The 21119-nt window shown below is 53.2% G+C and overlaps 1 protein-coding gene across 4 annotated transcripts; it reads right to left on the bottom strand.

Moving 5' to 3' along the window:
- Positions 1 to 492: 492 nt before the first annotated feature.
- Positions 493 to 11467, bottom strand: ZSCAN10 (zinc finger and SCAN domain containing 10). Of its 4 annotated transcripts, XM_050774263.1 has the most exons (6): positions 11345 to 11450; positions 4141 to 4603; positions 3645 to 3912; positions 3360 to 3424; positions 3135 to 3192; positions 493 to 2241 (listed from the first exon to the last, which is right to left on the bottom strand). In XM_050774263.1, the coding sequence occupies exons 2-6, from the start codon at positions 4534 to 4536 to the stop codon at positions 686 to 688; spliced, it is 2343 nt and encodes a 780-aa protein (XP_050630220.1). In that variant the 5' UTR covers positions 4537 to 4603; positions 11345 to 11450; the 3' UTR covers positions 493 to 685. The 4 variants fall into 4 exon arrangements, with proteins under 4 accessions (XP_050630220.1, XP_050630221.1, XP_050630222.1 ...); XM_050774264.1 differs by lacking the exon at positions 3645 to 3912; XM_050774265.1 differs by lacking the exon at positions 3645 to 3912 and having other exon boundaries at positions 4276 to 4603.
- Positions 11468 to 21119: the final 9652 nt, after the last annotated feature.

The raw sequence follows: 21119 nt of genomic DNA, 5'->3' as shown, positions 1-21119 counted from the left end.
CCGTGTTCAAGCAATTCTTCTGTTTCAGTCTCCCAGGATGCTGGGACTACAGGCACACACCACCACGCCCAGCTAATTTTTGTATTTTTTGTAAAGACAGGGGTTTCACCATGTTGATCAGGCTGGTCTTGAACTCCTGACCTCAGGTGATCCACCTGCCTCAGCCTCTCAAAATGCTGGGAGCATGGGCACCACGCTGAGCCAAGTCAAGGAGTCTTATGTGACTAGTGAGTACTTACTGCACAGCACAGATCAAGGGCAGACTCCAGAGGAGAAAACATTCCAGAGTCAGATTCCTTGGCCCTCCCCACAGCTGGCTGTGAAGGCTGACATCTCCCCCTTCTCTCCCACTTCGGGTGGCAACACTCTCCCCCCACCTGCTTCCAGGCAGCCTGCTCCAGAGGTGCAGCTGTGTCCCTGTGCCCCAGAGGGACAGCTGACAGTTCGAATTTTGGTGGACTTGTAAAGAAATAAAGAGGGGCCATTTTGGAGAAGGCCATTTTACTTCGGGCGTTTTAATTACATTGCTGAGGCCGGAAAGCAATGCCTCGGGCAGGGAAGGACAGCCATGAAAGTGGAAGGAGAGGGAAGTGGGGTGTGGTAGGAAAGGACATTCCTGCAGGCCTCCGCTGTGGAGGACCCCGGGTAGGTGGCGCAGGGCACGGCTGGCGGAAGGCGGGCCAAGCTAGTATAGCGTCTCGCGGGTGTGGGTGCGCAGGTGGCGCAGCAGGTGGGAGTTGCGGCTGAAGCTGCGGCCACATTGCGTGCAGGAGTAGGGCCTGGCGCCCGTGTGCACCAGCAGGTGTCGCAGCAGATTGCAGCTGCGGCTGAAGCTCTTGCCACACTCCACGCACTCCTGCGGGGGCTCGGCCTGCTCCTGCCCTGGCTCCACATGGGTAGCCAGGTGCCGCCGCAAATGCGCGTTGCGCCGGAAGCTGCGACCGCACGTCTGACAGCTGTAGGGCCGCTCGCCCGTGTGGCTGCGGCGGTGGCGGGCCAGGTTGGAGCTATTGCGGAAACGGTGGCCGCAGGTGTCGCAGGCGTGGGGCTTTTCCCCTGTGTGGATGCGCTGGTGGCGCGCCAGGTGGGCGCTCTGGCTGAAGCCCTCGCCGCACTCGCTACAGCGGCAGGGTTTCTCGCCAGTGTGGCTGCGCTGGTGGCGGGCTAGATCCTGGGTCTGGCCGAAACTCTTCCCGCACTGGGTGCAGAGGTGGGGCCGAGGGCCACCGTGGGTCAGCAGGTGGCGGGCAAGGCTGGCCCGGCGCACGAAGCGCTTCCCACACTGCGGACAGGCGTAGGGCTTCTCGCCCGTGTGCACCCGTTGGTGGCTGACCAGCTGCGAGCTCTGTGTGAAGCTGCGGCCGCAGGCCTGGCAGGAGAAGGGCCGCTCGCCTGTGTGCACCCTCCGGTGGGCCACCAGGTGCTCGCTGCGCCGGAAGGCCTTGCCGCAGTCGCTGCACACGAAGGGCCTCCGGTCGGAGTCCCGGCGGCGGCTGCCGGAGCCTTCGGAGGACCGGTGGTCCTTGTCCCTGGCGTGGATCCGCAAGTGGCGCTTAAGGCTGGAGCGGCGCTGGAAGGTCTGGCCGCAGTGGGAGCACAGGACTTCGGTCAGCGGTGGCGCTTCGGCCTTGCTCTCAGGAGCGCAGGGAGGCTTCTGGTCCTGGGCGTGCGCCAGCAGGTGCTGCACAAGGCTGGCGCGGCGCTGGAAGCCGCGGCCGCACTCGGCGCACAGGAAGGCCGGCTCGGAGGAGTGGGTCAGTAGGTGCTTGCTCAGGTGCGAGCTCTGGCGGAAGCGGTGGCCACACAGGTGGCAGGCGTGCGGCCGCTCGTCCGTGTGAGTGCGCATGTGCAGCTTGAGAATGGAGCTGCGGCCGAAGCTCTTCCCGCAGCAAAGGCACAGAAAGGAGCGCCCGGCCGGGTGCGAGTGCAGCTGGTGAGCCTTCAGGCGAGACAGCTGCGGGAAGCTCACCCCGCAGTCTGCGCAGATGAACTGCAGCTCCGGATTGGGCTCGGGGACGCCCTCAGCCACTTTGACCTCCAAAATTTCACTGCCGCCAAGAAGGGACCCATCTCCACCAGGGCCACTCGCCGCAGCGCCCCGTCCGAGCGTCTGGACGCAAGGCTCTCCCGGCACCCCAGGACTATCTGTTTGAGACTCTGCTAAGATGGCAGTGGGCCAGGCAGCCCCTTTGGGCTCTTCTTGTTTAAATTCCTCCTTGTCTGGGGTTCTGCTTCCAAATCCTGGGAAACAAGAGAAAACAGAGATGGTCAGGCCTATTCCCAGGGCCCCTATCAATCACCAGAACCTGATTGGCCTGGAAGTGGAAAGAAACCCAGGATCCTGCAAAGCTGGTAGGTGAAAGGCCAGGCACGGTGGTTCACGCCTGTAATTTCAGCACTATGGGAGGCCGAGGCGGGTGAATCACTTGAAGTCAGGAGTGAGTTCGAGACCAGCCCGGCCAACATGGTGAAGCCCCGTCTCTACAAAAAATAAAAAATTAGCTGGGTGTAGTGGCGTGCGCCTGTGGTCCCAGCCACTCGGGAGGCTGAGGCAAGAGAATCACTTGAACCCGGGAGGCGGAGGTTGCAGTGAGCCGAGATGGTGCCACTGCACTCCAGCCTAGGCAACAGAGAGAGACTCCGTCTCAAAACAAACAAACAAACAAACAAAAAAACCTGGTAGGTGGGTAGAGAGGATAGAGGTCAAACAAGGGTGCCCCTTTATTTGACCTCAAAACAAAAAGTTAGCTGGGCATGGTGGCACACACCTGTAGTCCCAGCTACTCAGGAGGCTGAGGTGGGAGGATTACCTGAGCCCAGGAGTTCCCGGCTGCAGTGAGCCATGATTGTGCCACAGTCTGGGCGAGTAACATCCTGTTTCAAAAAACAAAAAGGCCAAAAAGTCAGGTAGGGTCTGGAACTTCAGGCAAAGAAACGGTGTTGGCCGGTCACGGTGGCTCGCGCCTGTAATCCTAGTATTTTGGGAGGCCAAGATGGGAGGATTGCTTGAGCCCGGGAGTTGAGACTAGCCTGGGCAACACAGCGAGACTCCATCTCTTAAAAAAAAAAGACAAGAAAAGAAAAAGAAAAGAAAGAGGCATCAGTGGTCACTACTCCACGGAAGGGTTGCTTACCCAGGGGGTGTGCAGGCCACGCCTTATTCTCTGGAACATCCTCAAAGGTCAGGGACTCCTGTATCAAGAGCAGAAACCCTTGGTGAGAGAGGATCATGCCTCAGGAACCTGTGGGGAATGAAACACTTCCCAGCACTGAATCAGGGAAGGTATGGATTTGCTAAAACTACAGTGGTAGGGAAGTTCCTGGGGCTTGAGAACACCCTGGGGTGCGGCCCAGCTCACCAGCACAGCCGCCAGCTCCTGATCTCCGGAACTCTCCTCTGGCCATGGTGAGGGGCCCTGGGGGCCTAACAGCATTGGGGAACAGGGGAGGAAGCACTGTTAGAAGGCAGCCCTGCCTGCCATGTGGCTGCAAGGACATGCACCACATCATCGGGGCCCTGTGAAGACACCTTGGCGCTCTCCTGTCCCGGTCACCTGGGGAGGCCCCACTTCTCACCCCACCCCAGACATCCAGGCCGCTCCCCAACACCCAGTCCTTGGCCTCCTAGGGCACAGGCTCCTCACTGCTTTCTTGCAGGGCCTGGAATGTCTTCTGGGGCCCCGGGCTCAGTGGCTGCTTTGAACTTGGGGGAAGTCTCCAATGTCCCAGCTCAGCAGGCTTGGCAGGCCTTGGCTGGGGTGGGGGAGGCTCATCCGATGGGCCCAGCACTGAAGGTTCTTCTGCAGGCAATTCCTTCTTGGGGCTGTGGCTAGGGACCTGGGAAGCACACCCCTTTTCCTCCAAGGTGACGTCTGCTCGGGGACAACTCTTGCCAGCATTACAACTAAAATCCTGTTCAAAACACATTCAAGTTAAATGACTCCCGGGGTGGCAGCCTGTGTCCTTCTGACTCCGAGGGGACATGGGACAGAAACGAGGTGAGAGTCAGACAGGGCAGGAGTTAAGAGGTGAAGGAGGAATGGTCAGGTGGGGGAAAGTGGAGTTTCCAGAGATTGTTCACTGGGGCGATCAAGTCCCCATCATCTGTATACTGCTCAGTCCACTGCCCCACCCTCTCACCAGCGGCCCCGCGTGGCTGGGCTCCCGGTGGATGCCCTCCAGCAGCAGCACCACCTCCTCCCCATCCCTGAGTGGCTGCCCCTGCAGGCGGCCCAGGAGGTGCGGAGGCAGCACACTCAGGAACTGCTCCAGCACCAGCAGCTCCAGGATCTGCTTCTTGGTGTGCAGAGCCGGCCGTAGCCAGTGGCCGCAGAGCTCCCGGAGCCGGCTCAGGGATGCCCGTGGCCCCATGTCCTCCTGATACTGGAAGCATCTGAACAGCTGGTGAGCCACCTCGGGCCTCAGCCTGGACTCTGGCCGCCTGGGGTCCTCTGGGCTGGCAGCCTCCTCCTCCTCCAACTTGACTTCCCCCAGCTGCTCCTGCTCCAGGGCAGCCAAGATTGATTCTTCAAGCATCCTTCACTGTGGGGATGCCTCCGTACAGCCGGCCCCACTCTCAGGTCTCTCTCCTCTCTTCCCACACCTGCGAAGGTGAACACCCTGGGTTAGGATCTGCTGAGAGGAAGCTGGCCGCACACCTAGGTCATCCATGTTAAAAGACACTCAATACGCAGACCCAGAGGAAGAGTTTTACTCACTGGGTAATGGCTCATGAGGGCAGGGCAGCGCCCGGTCTCAGGGTTACCAACAAAGCAAAGGCCAGAGAAAACTGACAGTTCTGTATTATCATCCCTCCTTAAAGCATTTAGAAATTTGCATCACTTGGCTGGGCGCAGTGGCTCACACCTGTAATCCCAGCACTTCGGGAGGCCGAGGCGGGCGGATCACAAGGTCAGGAGATCGAGACCTTCCTGGCCAACACGGTGAAACCCCGTCTCTACTAAAAATACAAAACAATTAGCGGAGCTAATTTAGTCCCAGCTGCTGGGGAGGCTGAGGCAGGAGAATGGCGTGAACCCAGGAGGTGGAGCTTGCAGTGAACCGAGATCACGCCACTGCACTCCGGCCTGAACAACAGAGCTAGACTCTGTCTCAAAACAAAAAAAAAAAGGCCGGGCATGGTGGCTCACGCCTGTAATCCCATCACTTTGGGAGGCCAAGGCAGGCGGATCACGAGGTCAGGAGATCGAGACCATCCTGGCTAACACAGTGAAACCCTGTCTCTACTAAAAATACAAAAAAAATTAGCCGGGCCTGGTGGCGGGCGCCTGTAGTCTCAGCTATTTGGGAGGCTGAAGCAGGAGAATGGCGTGAACCAGGGAGGTGGAGCTTGTAGTGAGCTGAGATCGCGCCACTGCACTCCAGCCTGGGCGACACAGTGAGACTCTGTCTCAAAAAAAAAAAAAAAGAGAAATTTGCATCACTTTTCCCAAGTGACTAAAGTGACCATCCCTGAAAGAGAAACAACCTGCCCTTCCCTTCTTCCTCATGTAGCCACTGGGAGCACGTGGCACCAAAAATGTTTGTTTTTTACAGCTTTTTTTTTTTTTTGATATGGAGTCTTGCTATATCACCCAGACTGGAGTGCAGTGGCATCTCAGCTCACTGCAGCCTCCACCTTCCAGGTTCAAGCGATTCTCGTTCCTCAGCCTGGGTTTACAGTAACTGGGATTACAGGCCTGTGGCACCACGCCCAGCTAATTTTTGCATTTTTAGTAGACACAACGGTTTCACCATGTTGGCCAGGATGGTCTTGAACTCCTGACCTCAAGTGATCAGCCCGCCTCAGTCTCCCAAAGCGCTGGGATTAAGGTGTGAACCACTGGCACCAAGCCTGTTTATTTAATTTTTAATTTAATTAAGTAATTTATTTACTTTTTTAAGACAGGGTCTCACTCTGTCACCAAGGTTGCAGTGCAGTGGCGCAATCACGGCTCACTGCAGCCTTGATCTCCTGGGCTCAAGTGATCCTCCTGCCTCAGCCTCCCGAGCAGCTGGGACTACAGGTGCATATCACCACGCTGGGCTAATTTTATTTATTTTTTGTTGAGATGAGGTCTCATTATGTTGCCCAGGCTGGTCTCAAACGCCTGGGCTCAAGTGATCCACCTGCCTCAGCCTCTCAAAGTGTTGGGATTACAGGTGTGAGCCACTGTGCCTAGCCCAAAAATGCCTAATCTCAATCCAACTGGCCTTTATTTATTTATTTATCTGAGATAGAATTTCACTCTTGTTGCCCAAGCTGGAGTGCAACGGCAAGATCTCGGCTCACTGCAACCTCCGCCTCCCGGGTTCTAGTGATTCTCGTCCCTCAGCTTCCCAAGTAGCTGGGATTACAGGTATGCGCCACCACACCCCACTAATTTTGTATTTTTAGTAGAGACGGGGTGTCACCATGTTGGCCAGGTTGGTCTCGAACTCTTGACCTCAGGTGATCCGCCCGCTTCGGTCTCCCAAAGTACTGGGATTACAGGCGTGAACCACCCTGCCCGGCCTAACTGTGGCCTTTAGATCCAACTTCCAATGTTTAGGGCCTTGCAGGGAATATGGAACAAGTCAGACCATCTCTCAAAGAAATTGGCCTGAGTTACTCAGTGTCATAAAAAGTAAGTGCCTGTAGGAGGCGCTATTGGAGAGTAGCCCAAAGAAGCCTCACAACCAAGTGGGTGAACCTAAATTGGATCCTCATTCCTTTTTTTAAAAGGCTTTAAAAGACACCCTGGGGCCAGTTGGAAAATTTTGAGTATGGTGGGGATGGATACTAGACGATAATAGTATGACTACCCATTTCTGAGATGAGAGTCTAGTCTTGCAATATATAGGAAATGGCTGCGTTCTTAGGATACGCTGAAGAGTTTGGAGAAGGGGCCTGAAGGCTCAGCCACATTTATGGACTGACGATGAGATACATATATTAATGTTCATTTCACTGCTCTTTCAAGTTCTCTGGATGTTTTCAAATTTTCAGAATAAAAGGTTAGAGGGGCTGGAGTCACGCCTGTTACCCCAGCACTTTGGGAGGCCTAGGCAGGAGGATCACTTGAGCCTCAGGAGTTCAAGGCCAGCCCTGGGCAACATGGCAAGACCCCCATCTCTAAAAAAATTAAAAATGTAGGGCTGGGTGCAGTGGCTCACATCTGTTAATCCCAGCACTATGGGAGGCCGAGGCAAGCAGATCACAAGGTAAGGAGATCGAGACCATCCTGGCTAACATGGTGAAACCCCGTCTCTACTAAAAATACAAAAAATTAGGCCGGGCGCGGTGGCTCAAGCCTGTAATCCCAGCACTTTGGGAGGCCGAGACGGGCGGATCACGAGGTCAGGAGATCGAGACCATCCTGGCTAACACGGTGAAACCCTGTCTCTACTAAAAAATACAAAAAAACTAGCCGGGTGAGGTGGCAGGCGCCTGTAGTCCCAGCTACTCAGGAGGCTGAGGCAGGAGAATGGCGTGAACCCGGGAGGCGGAGCTTGCAGTGAGCTGAGATCTGGCCACAGCACTCCAGCCTGGGTGACAGAGCGAGACTCCGTCTCAAAAAAAAAAAAAAAAAAAAAATTAGCTAGGGGTGGTGGCGGGTGCCTGTAGTCCCAGCTACTCGGGAGGCTGAGGCAGGAGAGTGGCGTGAACCCAGAAGGTGGAGCTTGCGGTAAGCCGAGATCATGCCATTGCGCTCCAGCCGGGGCGACACAGCGAGACTCCCTCTCAAAAAAAAAAAAAAATTAAAAATTTAGCTTACCAGGCACAGTGGCTCTTGCCTGTAATCCCAGCACTTTGGGAGGCCGAGAAGGGTGGATCGCAAGGTCAGGAGATTGAGATCATTCTGGTTAACACGGTGAAACCCCGTCTCTACTAAAAATACAAAAAATTAGCCAGGTGTGGTGGTGGGTGCCTGTGGTCCCAGCTACTCCGGAGGCTGAGGCAGGAGAATGGTGTGAATCCAGGAGGTGGAGCTTGCAGTGAGCCGAGATCGCGCCACTGCACCCCAGCTTGGGTGACAGAGCCAGACTCCGTCTCAAAAAAAAAAAAAAAGTAACCAGTCATGGTTGTGTATACCTGTGGTCCTAGCTACTTGGAAGGCTGAGGTGGCAAGATTGCTTGATCCCAGGAGGTTGAGGCTGCGGTGAGTGAGTTGTGACTGCAACACTGTACTCCAGCCTAGGCGACAGTGTGAGCTCCTGTCTCAAAAAATAAAAAATGTAAAATAAGTCATTTATCGCCACCAGAGGGCACTGACAACCTCCCCCAACCTCCTCCCAAGTCTAGGACTGTGGGGCTTCTCCTTCCTAGTCTGGTAGCCCAGTGCCACCCACAGGGGATTCAGTTCAGTCCTGCTCAACTAATTGAGGCTGGATGACTGAAGCTTTTCTGAGCGGAGCAGGCTCATATTTTTGTTAGATCTCTGAGGCACTTTTTACATTTTATTTCAGACAGGGGTCATTTTATAGACATGGAAACCCAGGCTCCTGCCCTCTGCTTTCTGCCCTTCCTGTTCTCTAGCCTCAGGGCTATACAAGGGAACCTCTCCTAGAGCCTCCCACTCTCCACTCCCAGTTGGCACCCCAGGTAGGGGGATGTGAAGAAAGCCTGAAGCACCACTCCCCCCACCTGAGTGGCACAGGGCACTGTCCAGCACATAGTGGCTGGCACACAGTAGGCATCCATGAGCACGAGCTATTACTGTTCTCATTGCTGCTGATTACAACACCAGGCACCGCAGCAGTGACTCATAGTTCTGTTGGACCCATCACCCATTCTACAGCCGAGGACACTAAGGCTCAGCAAAAAGGTAACCCAGTGGCCGGGTGCAGTGACTCAGGCCTGTAATCCCAGCACTGTGGGTGGCTGAGGTGGGTGGATCACCTGAGGTCAGGAGTTCGAGACCAGCCTGACCAATATGGTGAAACCCTTGTCTCTGCTAAAATTACAAAAATTAGCTGGATGTGGTGGCATGCACCTGTAGCCCCAGCTACTCAGGAGGCTGAGAGAGGAGAACTGCTTGAACCTCGGAGGCGGAGGTTGCAGTGAGCCAAGATCATGCCGCTGCACTCCAGCCTGGGCGACAGAGTGAGACTCCATCTCAAAAAAAAAAAAAAAAAAAATTATCCGGGCATGGTGGCATGCATCTGTGGTCCCAGCTGCTCGGGAGACTGAGGCAGGAGAATCGCTTGAACCTAGGAGGCAGAGGTTGCAGTGAGCTGAGGTTGCACCACTACACTCCAGCCTGGGCGATAGAATGAGACTCTGTCTCAAAAAAAAAAAAAAAAAAAAAAGGTAACCCAGCCTTGGGCAGCCTCTCCCTGGTAACAATGGCCTAGTTGAGAGCCTTGGCCAGTTCGGTGTACCCACTTAATATGAGCCTGAGGGTTCTCTGAACCTCCTTCTCAGGTGGGGTGGGTGTTGTGGTACAGAATGGGGGATTTTAAGCTTAGCCGCTGAGAAGGAGGGGGAGGTGATGCTAGAACATGACCCATCTCTTCCAACCTCCCCGAAACACACGGTATCTTCCAAGCCCCTCACCCCACTACATCTCCCCTCCATCTCCCAACCTCAGCTACCTGGGGAAGGACTCCGACAAAACTGGGAAGTTCCCTGCCCCAGTCCCATCCCATCCAGGTGTTGAGATGCTTCCTAGCGTTAACCCTTAAGCTCCCAGTTTGGGAGCCGGATGGGGACAGGGTGGGGCCAGATAAATGAAGACAAAGTGAGAAATTCAGATTTCAACCCCTGCACGTGTGAGAGTGTAACAACCCCCAAGCTAGAACTATGCTTTCCTGACCTCTGGCATCCACTCCAGGCAGCCCCCATCCCCCTCAACCCGTCTCTCCCCACTAGGGCGATGCAGTGCCTCAATCACAGATGAGTGTATTTCTCTGCCTGGCCTGGGAGTAGGAGCTGTGACTAGTTCAACGAGTGTTCATCCAGCACTTGAAGTTACTTCAATGTCTATTAGCAGAAATTAGGAAATGGCAATGATTCTGGCCATCTCAAAGGAAAGCACATAACAACGTCTAGGGCAGAAAAGGTCTGTGATAAGTGATCAGAAAAATGGTGTTGTGAGGCCGGATGCGATGGCTCATGCCTATAATCCCAGCATTTTGGGTGACCGAGGCAGAAGGATCGCTTGAACCCGGGAGGTCAAAGCTATAGTGAGACATGTTCGCGCCACTGCACACCAGCCTGGATAAAAGGGGAAGACCCTGTCTCAAAAAAAAAAAAAAAAAAAAAAAAAAAAGAAAAAAAAGTGAGGGGGAGGGGAGAGAAAATGGGATTGTGTTTCACTGGTTTTTAGTAGCATGCACAAAATAACAAGAAAACCAATCACTGCTCATCCACTGCCCTGCAGGAGAAGCGGGCAGGTACTGAGCGTCCAGCGATTAGGCTCATTTCATCCCGGTCCAGCCCATGCACTAAATAATCATTTCTCCCTTTGCGAAGTGCAAAGTTGCACTTGGTGACGTGCTCAGGGTCACACCAGATGGAGCCAAGATTTGCTTTAGGCTGAGAACGCAGGTCTAGAACACAGTGCCAAAGCTCTCAAACAGAAAAGGCACTGATCTCCACCTGCTCTGTGCCATTTTTCTAGCCTTAACCGAAATATCACAGCATGAAACAGAAAAAAAATAAGAGGATTCCAAATTTCAGCCCTCAGGCCGAGCCACACAGGGAGGCCGGAATCTCCAGGTGAGGTCTCTCCAAAAGGTTTCAAAGAGGTGGAATTCGAGACAAGTTGGCTTCAGAGAATTTCTCCCTCCCCCCAGATCTCCAGGACAAAAGCTCTGTTAATATGCACCTCTGTTGGGGGTGGGCTGGGTAGGGAAGCAGGCGGAGGCTCTACAGCCACCATCCAACATTTGACCAGCTTAATTTGGAGCCCAGAGTGGAGGTGCTGCCACGAGACCCATCCAGGTCATGTGAGAGCCCAGAGTTGGGGAAGGGGGCAAAGGTGGGGTCCGCGGCCAGGAACACCCCCTTTCTCCCTGGACATAGTTGGCAGCTGCCTGATTTGTTGTTTGTTGGTGGGCTTCCCTCTGTGTGCTGGGCTGAGTGGACAAGGCCCATCAGTCCACCTGGGAGCATGTGAAGCCAGCCTTCTTCAATGTCACAGGAAGTTCTGCGATCTCCCTCCTCCCCAACGCCCCCATCGCAACAGGTCCACCAAGCTGGCTGACACAAGGCTCCCCAGCAGACCCTCTACATCCTCCCAAGGCTCTTCCAGCCCCCACCCCAGCACCAAGGTCTGGAGCCTCCCCTGCTCTCTCCAAGCTGCTGTGAACTCCTAGCACCCGTTCTGGCAGCCTGCACCCCGGCCTCCCTCCAACTCACCACTCCGAGTCCCCACTACACAGGCAGAGATGCTAGGGGGGTTCTCTGAGGACTCCAGGGCCAAAGCCAGCCTCCGCCAGCCTAGGGAAGGGCTCTGGGAAAATGGAACAGGAAGTTCCTTGCCCCAGTCCCATCCCATCCAGGTGATGAGGGGCTTCCTAGAGTTAACCCTTAAGCTCCCAGTTTGGGAGCGGGATGGGAAGAGGGCGGGGCCAGGGACATGAAGACAAAGTGAGAAATCCAGATTTCAATCCCAGCATGTGTGAGAGTGTAACCATCCCCCAAGCCAGAACTACCACCTCCCAAATGAAGACTGGCCTGGTGCCCCTTGCAGGTCTGCCCATCTTTCTTTTGGGCTAAGAGCTGACATTTTTAAATGCCCAGTGTGCTGGTTTCTTTGCTAGGCTTTTCATTCACGTGACTACTCTTTGCAATGGCCTCCTGTGTGCCAGGCACTGTTACAAAGCAGGGGCTAAGGACCCAGAGAGAAACTGGAGGAATAAGGCCCTGCTCTCAGGGTCTTACATTTTAAGGCAAAGGAGCAGCGACGGTGCTAGGAAAAAATGGAACAGGAGGATGTGGTGGGGCAGAGGCTGCTCCATCTACACGGTCACCTAAAGTCCTCCGAGTCCTGCCAGGTGGTTTTGTCCCAACTTTACCGATGACGAAGCAAGGGCTCCCCAGGAGGGAAGTGACCTCACCAACAGCGTTTGGGCCCAAACCAATTCCTTCCCTGTGCTTAAAGTGCCTTCTTGGGTTGTGCCCTTGGCTGCAGCTCGTGCCTTACTGAGCGTTCAGAGCCCGCGGGGAGTCAGGACCACCTCTCAGGTGTTGGCCGTTTCCCCGGCCTAGACCCCTCGGTCTGTTGGGGCCTGGACCAGCCTGACTGGCTCATCTGCCGGGTCTTTGTTTTCCTGCACTTAACATCTGAGCTCATCCTGTTCTTATTTCAGTTATTTCAGTTGTCTAGTAGCTCCCTGCGCACGACGGTCTTTCTCCTTGGTCTGCTCTGCATTCCCCGCGTCCAGCGCCTCGCGCTTCCAGTCGCGGGCTCCTCCCACACCACAATTTGTCCAATGGCAGGGCCAGAAAAACCCGCCCCCAGGGAAGTGGGCCCGAAGGCCAAGGGGCGGGGCGGGGTTCTGTAGGGCAGGAGGGGGCGTGTCCGGGGCGGGGGTGGGGTGCTGTAGCGCCGGAGCGGGTGTGGCCTTGGCCGGACCAGGCAACCACTAGAGGCTGGGAAGCGAGAGGCGTGGAGACTCTCTCATCACACCCGGTTAATTTTTTTTTTTTTTTTTTTTTTTGTATGTTTTGTAGAGATGGGGTTTCACCATGTTGGCCAGGCTAGTCTTGAACTCCTGACCTCAGGTGATCCACCTGCCTTGGCCTCCCAAAGTGCTGGGATTACAGGCATGAGCCACTGCACTCAGCCTCTTTGATCAACTGAGGTCAGGAGTTCAAGACTCGCCTGGACAACATGGTGAAACCCCATCTCTACTAAAAATTTTTGTTTCTTTTAAAATTGTAATTCTCCCAATTCCACTTATTTTATTTTATTTTATTTTGTTAGAGACAAGGTCTTGCTATATCTCCCAGGCTGGACTCAAACTCCTGGGTTCAAGTGATCCTCCCACCTTGGTCTACCAAGGAGCTGGGACTACAGCTGGGACTCCATGCCATCGAGCGTTCTTTCCCTCTCATTGCTGAATGATTTTCCTCATTACATCAGTTATTCATTCTACTATGGGTAGACAGTGGGCAGTTTTCAGTTTGGGGCTATCTGTAGTTGTTCTCATATGTCTCTGGTGACCATATATGGGACAGCAGTCTGAAATAGGTGAAGAGCAAAGTGGGAGGTTTTATCTTTGGGAGGTAAGGACTGCACGTGTATACTCCGAGTTCTGAGGCCACTGAGGGAGCCTCATGGACTGGCCTCCGGGCAGAGCTGCTCTCACTGCCCTGGGCACTGGGGACAAGACCAGGACAAGCAGGACCCTGTGCATGTTTCCTCGAATGGCTTATGGTTGCTTCAGAAAGATGCTGGGTGTCTGTTGACGTTCAGGCTGCCAGTGACATCTAATCTGGTCATCTGCCAGGGTGTGCAGGGGGAGTGGTGCTTTTCAGCTGTAGGAACAGCTCTGGAAATAAGCGAGGGATGTAAAAGGAGACAGACTGAGCTTCTAGCCCTAGGCCCTCCACAGCCCTGCTGCATGTGTCCTTGGCGAACTCACTTTTCATATGAAAACCATCACTGCCTCCTCTGTAATGCATGAACGATGATCCTACCTGCCAGATGAATTGCAGGAGAGGGTTGCAGAAGAGAAGGTTTGCAACAGCACTGAGACCTTAAAAGATAATAAACGTGTATGAATCCGTACCTGAAACTAGGGGGCGCTAAAGAGAGTGTGGTCCCTACAGGGTTGGGGTGAAGTGTGCCGAGTGGGAGGGGGAACCTTTGGAGTATTGTCCTCCAAGAGAAGTGTGGTGCCACCCACAGCCGCAATTTTAAATTTTCTGGTAGCCACAATTAAAGAGGTAAAAGGAAACAGGTGCAATTAATTTTTTTTTTTTTTTTTTTTTGAGAGACGGATTTTCGCTCTTGTTGCCCAGGCTGGAGTGCGATGGCCTGATCTCGGCTCACCACAACCTCCACCTCCTGGGTTCAAACAATTCTCCTGCCTCAGCCTTCTGAGTAGCTGGGATTACAGGCATGCACCACCACACCTGACTAATTTTGTATTTTTAGTAGAGACAGGGGTTTCTCCATATTGGTCAGGCTGGTCGCAAACTCCCAACCTCAGTTGATCCGCCTGCCCCGGCCTCCCAAAGTGCCGGGATTACAGGCCTGAGCCACCGCGCCTGGCCAGCAATTAATTTTAATAATACGATTTAGTTAACTCGTTATATCCAAAATGTTATTATTTCAACAAACACAGAAAATTGTTAATGACTTGCTGCACATTCTTTTTTCTCATAAAAGTCTTCAAAATCCAGTGTGCATTTTACAGTGAGAGCACATCTGAGCTCCGCCTCGCCCCATTTAAAGCACTCAATAGCCATCTGTGGCTTTGGGGCGGTTCTGGGACCTCAGAGTTGCCGTGTTTCCTGCGGAGAAAGACTATTGTGGCTGCTGGAGGGCGGAGGAAGAATAACAATAGGCGAAGTGCAGGGAACTGGGGTCTCTTAGGAGAACACAGCTGCTTGCTGAAATAATTAGGAGTCCAAAACCTCTGCAAGGAAGAAGGGGAGATGGGAAATGAGGAAGGAGCCCCAGGCGACACCGGGGAAGGGAGAAAATGAGCCGAGGCAGCTTGATTTGCAGCAAATTTATTATTTTAAAGGCCCGGCAAGGTCGGGCACGGTGGCTCACTCTTGTAATCCCAGCACTTTGAGAGGCCAAGGCAGGTGGATGACCTGAGGCCAGGAGTTCAAGACCAGCCTGGCCAACATGGTGAAACCCCTGTCTCTATTAAAAATACAAAAATTAGCTGGGCGTGGTGGCGGGCGCCTGTAGTCACAGCTGCTCGGGAGGCTGAGGCAGGAGAATTGCTTGAACCCAGGAGGCGGAGATAGTAGTGAGCTGAGATGGCACCACTGCACGCCAGCCTGGTGACAGAACGAGACTCTGTCTCAAAAAAAAAAAAAAAAAAAGCCGGGCGCGGTGGCTCAAGCCTGTAATCCCAGCACTTTGGGAGGCCGAGACGGGCGGATCACGAGGTCAGGAGATCGAGACCATCCTGGCTAACACGGTGAAACCCCGTCTCTACTAAAAAATACAAAAAACTAGCCGGGCGCGGTGGCGGGCGCCTGTAGTCCCAGCTACTCGGGAGGCTGAGGCGGGAGAATGGCGTGAACCCGGGAGGCGGAGCTTGCAGTGAGCTGAGATCCGGCCACTGCACTCCAGCCTGGGCGGCAGAGCGAGACTCCGTCTCAAAAAAAAAAAAAAAAAAAAAAAAAAAAAAAAAAAAAAAAAAAAAAAAAAAGACCTGCCCAGAAGGTAGGTCACTCCCAGTCAGTAGAATTTTTGTTGATTTGGGATTTGGGAGGGTGAGCACTCAGAACCACAGTCCAGGCCAGTGCAGTGGCTCACACCTCTAATCCCAGCACTTTGGGAGGCTGAGGTTGAAAGATCACTTGAGCCTAGGAGTTTGAGACCAGCCTGGGCAACACAGTGAGATCTCTACAAATATTTTAAAATTAGCTGGACATGGTGGTGCATGCCTGTAGTCCCAGCTACTTAGGAGGCTGAGGCAGGACTATCACTTGAGCACAGGTGGTTGAGGCTGCAGTGAGCCATGATCACACCACTGCACTCCAGTCTGGATGACAGAGCCAGACCCTGTCTCAAACACACACACACACACACACACACACACACACACACACACACACACACACACACAGAGAACCATGTCCCAGCTGCAAAGACTGCACAGCGCTGGGAAAGTATTTTGGTCCCTATACAGGCCACAAAAAAAGAGAGAGAGAGTGTTGAACCTACCTCCATGGTTTGTCCTGGGGGTGGTCCCAGCATGGCTTGTTCAGGACCATCTTGGCCCTGCTCTGAAACCCCTATAAGGAGCGAGGCCCTTCTAACTGGTTAAGCACCTTAGTTTTCTTACTGCAAGGTAGTGCCAAAGCATATGATTCTGAATAACTCCCAGGATAAGCTGGGTGCAATGGCTCACATCTGTAGTCCCAGTTTCGTGAGAGGCTGAGCCATTGGCTCACTTGAGCCCAGAAGTCGGAGTCCAGACGGAGCAAATATCAAGACTCTGTTTCTAAGAAGAAAAAACAAACAAACACACAACATAAAATATTTGCATGTCAGTTCCTTCTCAAAGGACCTTGAACTTTCTGCTTTGTCATTCTCTCTGAAAGCTCTATTGCCAGTAGCAATCTTCAAGGTGACTGCTTAAAGAGTGGCAGTACATCCCTCTCTAGTATTTACATATTGATTCCAGCAAGACCTGCAGAGAGTTCCCTGTTTGGGGCACTCCCCTTTGCAAGTGCAGAATTGTGTACTGCAGGGAAAGCCAGGGCACTGGGCACCCCCGAGACATAACAGAGTTTCCACAGAGCCAACTGCTTGTAGGATGCTCATTTGGGCAATTCTGTTATTACTTAGAAATATATTATTAAGAAGGAAGTAGGTCTGGGTATAGTGGCCCACACCTGTAATCCCAGCATTCTGAGAGGCGGGAAAATCGCTTGAGCCCAGGAGTTTGAGATCAACCTGAGCAACACAGTGAGACCTCGTCACTACAAAAATTTTTGAAAAATTAGCTGGGTGTCTGGGCACGGTGGCTCACGCCTGTAATCCCAGTACTTTGGGAGCCTGAGGCGGGTGGATCACCTAAGGTCAGGAGTTTGAGACCAGCCTGGCCAACCTGGTGAAACCCCATCTCTACTAAAAACACAAAAATTAGCTGGGCATGGTGGTGGGTACCTATAATCCCAGCTACTTGGGGGACTGAGGCAGTAGAATCACTTGAACCTGGGAGGCGGAGGTTGCAGTGAGCCGAGATTGGAGACTGCACTACTGCACTCCAGACTGGGCGACAGAATGAGACTCCATTTCAAAATAATAATAATGATTAATAAATAAATAAATAAATAAAAATAAATGAAAACTTGCCCTGTCACTAACTTTTTTTTTGTTTTGTTTAGCATTCCTGTCCTTCCTGGTACCACTAGATTCTCCAGGCTCATCTCACATTTCTTGTTTTTTTTTTTTTTTTTTTTTTTTTTTTTTTTTTTTTTTGATGGAGTCTCGCTCTGTCACCCAGGCTGGAGTGCAGTGGCCGGATCTCAGCTCACTGCAAGCTCCGCCTCCCGGGTTTACGCCATTCTCCTGCCTCAGCCTCCCGAGTAGCTGGGACTACAGGCGCCTGCCACCTCGCCCGGCTAAGTTTTTTTGTATTTTTAATAGAGACGGGGTTTCACTGTGTTAGTCAGGATGGTCTCGATCTCCTGACCTCGTGATCCGCCCGTCTCGGCCTCCCAAAGTGCTGGGATTACAGGCTTGAGCCACTGCGCCCGGCCTCATCTCACATTTCTTACCAGAGTCCTAGAACTGGCCATTTGTCTAAGGAGCCCTGGTTCTTATCCTTAATTGGTTTCTTAAAACAACAACAACAACAACAAAACAGTATAAAGCATTCGCAAAAACAGAATTTTTTTTTTTTTTGAGATGGAGTTTCACTCTTGTTGCCCAGGCTGGAGTGCAATGGTGTGATCTTGGCTCACTGCAACCTCTGCCTCCTGGGTTCAAGTGATTCTCCTGCCTCATCCTCCTGAGTAGCTGGGATTACAGGCATGCGCCACCACACCTGGCTAATTTTGTATTTTATATATATATTTTTAGTAGAGATGGGGTTTATCCAGTTGGTCAGGCTGGTCTCAAACTCCTGAACTCAGGTGATCTGCTCTCCTTGGCCTCCCAAAGTGCTGGGATCACAGGCATGAGCCACCGCACCCGGCCACAAAAACACAATATTTAAAAGAATGAGATGAAAACATGGAAATTCTACATTTTTCACACTCAAGAGAGTGAGAAGAACATGATAGAGATTTGTGGGAAAGAATGGAGAGGAGGGAATCTCAAGACTGGGGTGGGGATAGGAAGTAAAAGGACAGCAAGGCAGGTACCTGGGCGCCCTTGCCATCTGCTCCCGTGAGGGGCCTCCAGTAGGGTTCCTCCAATGCCGCGCTGGTCAGAGTGGCTCCTACAGGCTCCCATCCCTGCCGGCTTCAGCGACTTTGGCTCATGTATGAGTGAATGCAGCCGAAACTCCATCCAACACTGGGCGATGCTTTGAGTATCAGGTAACAGGGAATGGCAGTAGCATCAGAAATGGGCATTTTCAGATGATGACAGAGTCCCGGCTTCCTAAAAATCCACCAACCCCTAAAGGGAGAGTAATTTAATTTACCCTAATTTCCAACCCACAGGGCCAACCCCAAAGCCTGCGTGAGGGACTATTGAACTTAGTTCCAATAAAGAGTCTCCGGCCTGCCCATCCTGTAAGCTGTCTCAGCTCCCAGGTAGAGACACTGTACTGGATACTAGGATGTGGGTATTTGGGGTTTTCTTGTCCTGAAGTTCACAGCTTGCCTGAAGCTAACAAGCCTGATAATCAAATAAAGAAGTGCTGACTGGGCGTGCTGGCTCACGCCTGTAATTCCAGCACTTTGGGAGACCAAGGTAGGCAGATCGCTTGAGGCCAGGAGTTAGAAACTATTCTGATGAACATGGTGAAATCCCGTCTCTACTAAAAATACAAAAAATTAGCTCAGCATGGTGGCGTGCACCTGTAGTTCTAGCTACTAGGGAGGCCAAAGCTGGAGAATCACTTGAACCCAGGAGGCAGAGGTTGCAGCAAACCAAGCTCACACCACTGCACTCCAGCCTCGGCGACAGAGTGAGAAGCACCTTGTGTTGTTGCCTAGGGATGCTCTTCCTGTCCTCCCGGGGTTTGTTCAAGACAGGAATAGGCTGTTTTCCCAACTGTGATAGGCAGGCTGCCCAGGCTGAGATTTGTGAGCCAGGCTTAGGCCAGGATCCTGGGGCTGAGGACACTCCCGCGGGCGTATGAGGATAGCCTCCACTCCCGCCCTATTTGCAAGCTCAGATGTCTGTTCATTCCTAGAAAGCCACCAAGGCTCCACGGTAGTAGCTGTTGGGGTGTTTCCTGTTACTGCAAGGCAAGGGTGTCAAGACGTGGGTGGTGAGTAGAAGCCTGGTTAAGGAAACTGTAACAGACCCATATAAGAGAATGCACCCTAGTTTAAAAAAAAAAAAAAAAAAAAAAAAAAAAAAAAAGCAAGGCAACGCTGCATTTTTCTCCTATTTTTCTCCTTTTCTCTATGTTTTTTATGTTGAACATTCTCTAAGATATATATCACCCACACAGAGGGGGCAAGTCCCAGGTAGACCATATAGTATAGTCCCGTTTTTGAAACAAAACCAAACACCCGAAGCAGGGGAGTGTGAGGCCGACCCTCGGCCGGGGAGGCTGGACCCGGGCGCCCTGGCGGGGGTTGGCGCCTCATAGATCGGAATCCCAGTCCCGGAGGTTGGACTCTTCCTTCTTAAGACCCCCGGGTCCCAGGCATAGAGGAGGCCTCGGCGCTCCCCCGTGGAGGCCCTCGACCAGGCAGCGTCAGTTTCCCCATGGGCGGAAGCCGACTCCAGGCTGGGGTGCCCACGCGGGGATTGCCCCCGCGCCCCGGGCCGGACAGGTGGGGCGCCGCGAGAAGGCCCAGCAAGCCGGAAGTTGCAATGGGGCAGCCGGACGGAAAACGCGGGGACACCGGCCGGGGTCGGCCGCGTTAGGGTGACCCTCCCCGCTCCGTGGAGCTGCCTGTCGAGGACGTGGACCAGAGTGCGCAGGTGAGGGCGGCGGGGAGGTGGGGGGCAGGGGAGGGGGCGGGGCCACGGGGATGCGGCCAATCAGCGGCGCCTCCCGTGGGCGAGGCGGGGCCGTTGCTTGGGCGACTCGCTCCAGCGTCTGTGTTCTGTGAACTGAGTCGCTGGGCGGTGCGGCCCAGCTGGGCTGTGCGGACAGATGCACGTGGGGCTCCTGGGCCTCCTGCGGCCGCGTCGGTTTCGGGGACCGGGTAGCCTCCCCGCCTCCGGAGGCTCTCACGCCCTGGTGTCCGGTGGCCCTGGGAATTCTCATCTTTTAAAAATGCGTATTCCCTGGGTCCTATCTAACACTTCTGCTGGTTTCTTTTTCTCCTCTTTTAGAGTTAAATATTTGCTCCGCTCTTTGTTGTTGTTTTTTTGAGACGGAGTCTCGCACCGTCGCCCTGGCTGGACGCGATCTCGGCTCACTGCAACCTCCGCCTCCCAGGTTCAAGCCATTTTCTTGCCTCAGCCTCCCAAGTAGCTGGGATTACAGGCGCTCGCCACCACGCCCAGCTAATTTTTGTATTTTTAGTAGAGATGGCGTTTCACTGTGTTGGCCAGGCTGGTCTCAAACTCCTGACCTCGTGATCCGCCCGCCTGGCTTCCCAAAGTGCTGGGATTACAGGTGTGAGTCACCACGCCAGGCCTGCTCTGCTCTTTATTATTCTCATTTTTCTTTACCTTGCTCAGTTCTCTTATTTTCCCCTATGGTCGTCTCCTTCTTTCCTTCCTTCCTAAGGCAATCTACATCTCCCTGTCTCCAACCTGGCTTAGCCATCTTAATTAGTACCTATTATTTTTTTCTTACTTCAGAGGGGTCTTTTTCCCCTATTTTTTATTATTCTTTAAGTCTTGACTTAACTGTCAGGTCGATCTCTGAGAGTAAAACATCATTTATTTACTAAAGGAGGAGTCCTCTCCTTACTCAGAGTCAGTGAAGCCGCCAGCTACAGGAGTTGGCATTTGTTCAGTATTTACTATGCCCGAAGCTCTGCTAAGCGGCTTTGTGCATTATAGTCAATTTTTTTTTTTTGAGACGGAGTTTTGCTCTTGTTGCCCAGGCTGGGGTACAGTGGCGTGATCTTGGCTCATCACAACCTCTGCCTCCCAGGTTCAAGCAATTCTCCTGCCTCAGCCTCCCAAGTAACTGGGATTACAGGCATGTGCCACCATGCCCGCCTAATTTTTGTAGTTTTAGTAGAGACGGGGTTTCTCCGTTTTGGTCAGGCTGGTCTCGAACTCCTGACCTCAGGTGATCCGCCCGCCTCAACCTCCCAAAGTGCTGGGATTACAGGCATGAGCCACTGTGCCCGGCCCCAGTTATAGTCAATTCTTGAGCCCAGCCCCAGTTATAGTCAATTC

Source organism: Macaca thibetana, chromosome 20 (assembly GCF_024542745.1).
Source record: "Macaca thibetana thibetana isolate TM-01 chromosome 20, ASM2454274v1, whole genome shotgun sequence".
Lineage (NCBI taxonomy): Eukaryota > Metazoa > Chordata > Mammalia > Primates > Cercopithecidae > Macaca > Macaca thibetana.
This window is presented reverse-complemented; position numbering and strand designations above follow the sequence as displayed.

Bases quoted from the DNA above. Each gene is read 5' to 3' on its own strand.
- ZSCAN10 (XM_050774263.1), bottom strand. From the start codon at position 4,536: ATGCTTGAAGAATCAATCTTGGCTGCCCTGGAGCAGGAGCAGCTGGGG. The intron at 3,193-3,359 runs GTGAGCTGGGCC...CTCTTGATACAG, and splicing joins AGGAGCTGGCGGCTGTGCTG to GAGTCCCTGACCTTTGAGGA. The intron at 2,242-3,134 runs GTAAGCAACCCT...CTTGTTTCCCAG, and splicing joins GTGGCCTGCACACCCCCTGG to GATTTGGAAGCAGAACCCCA.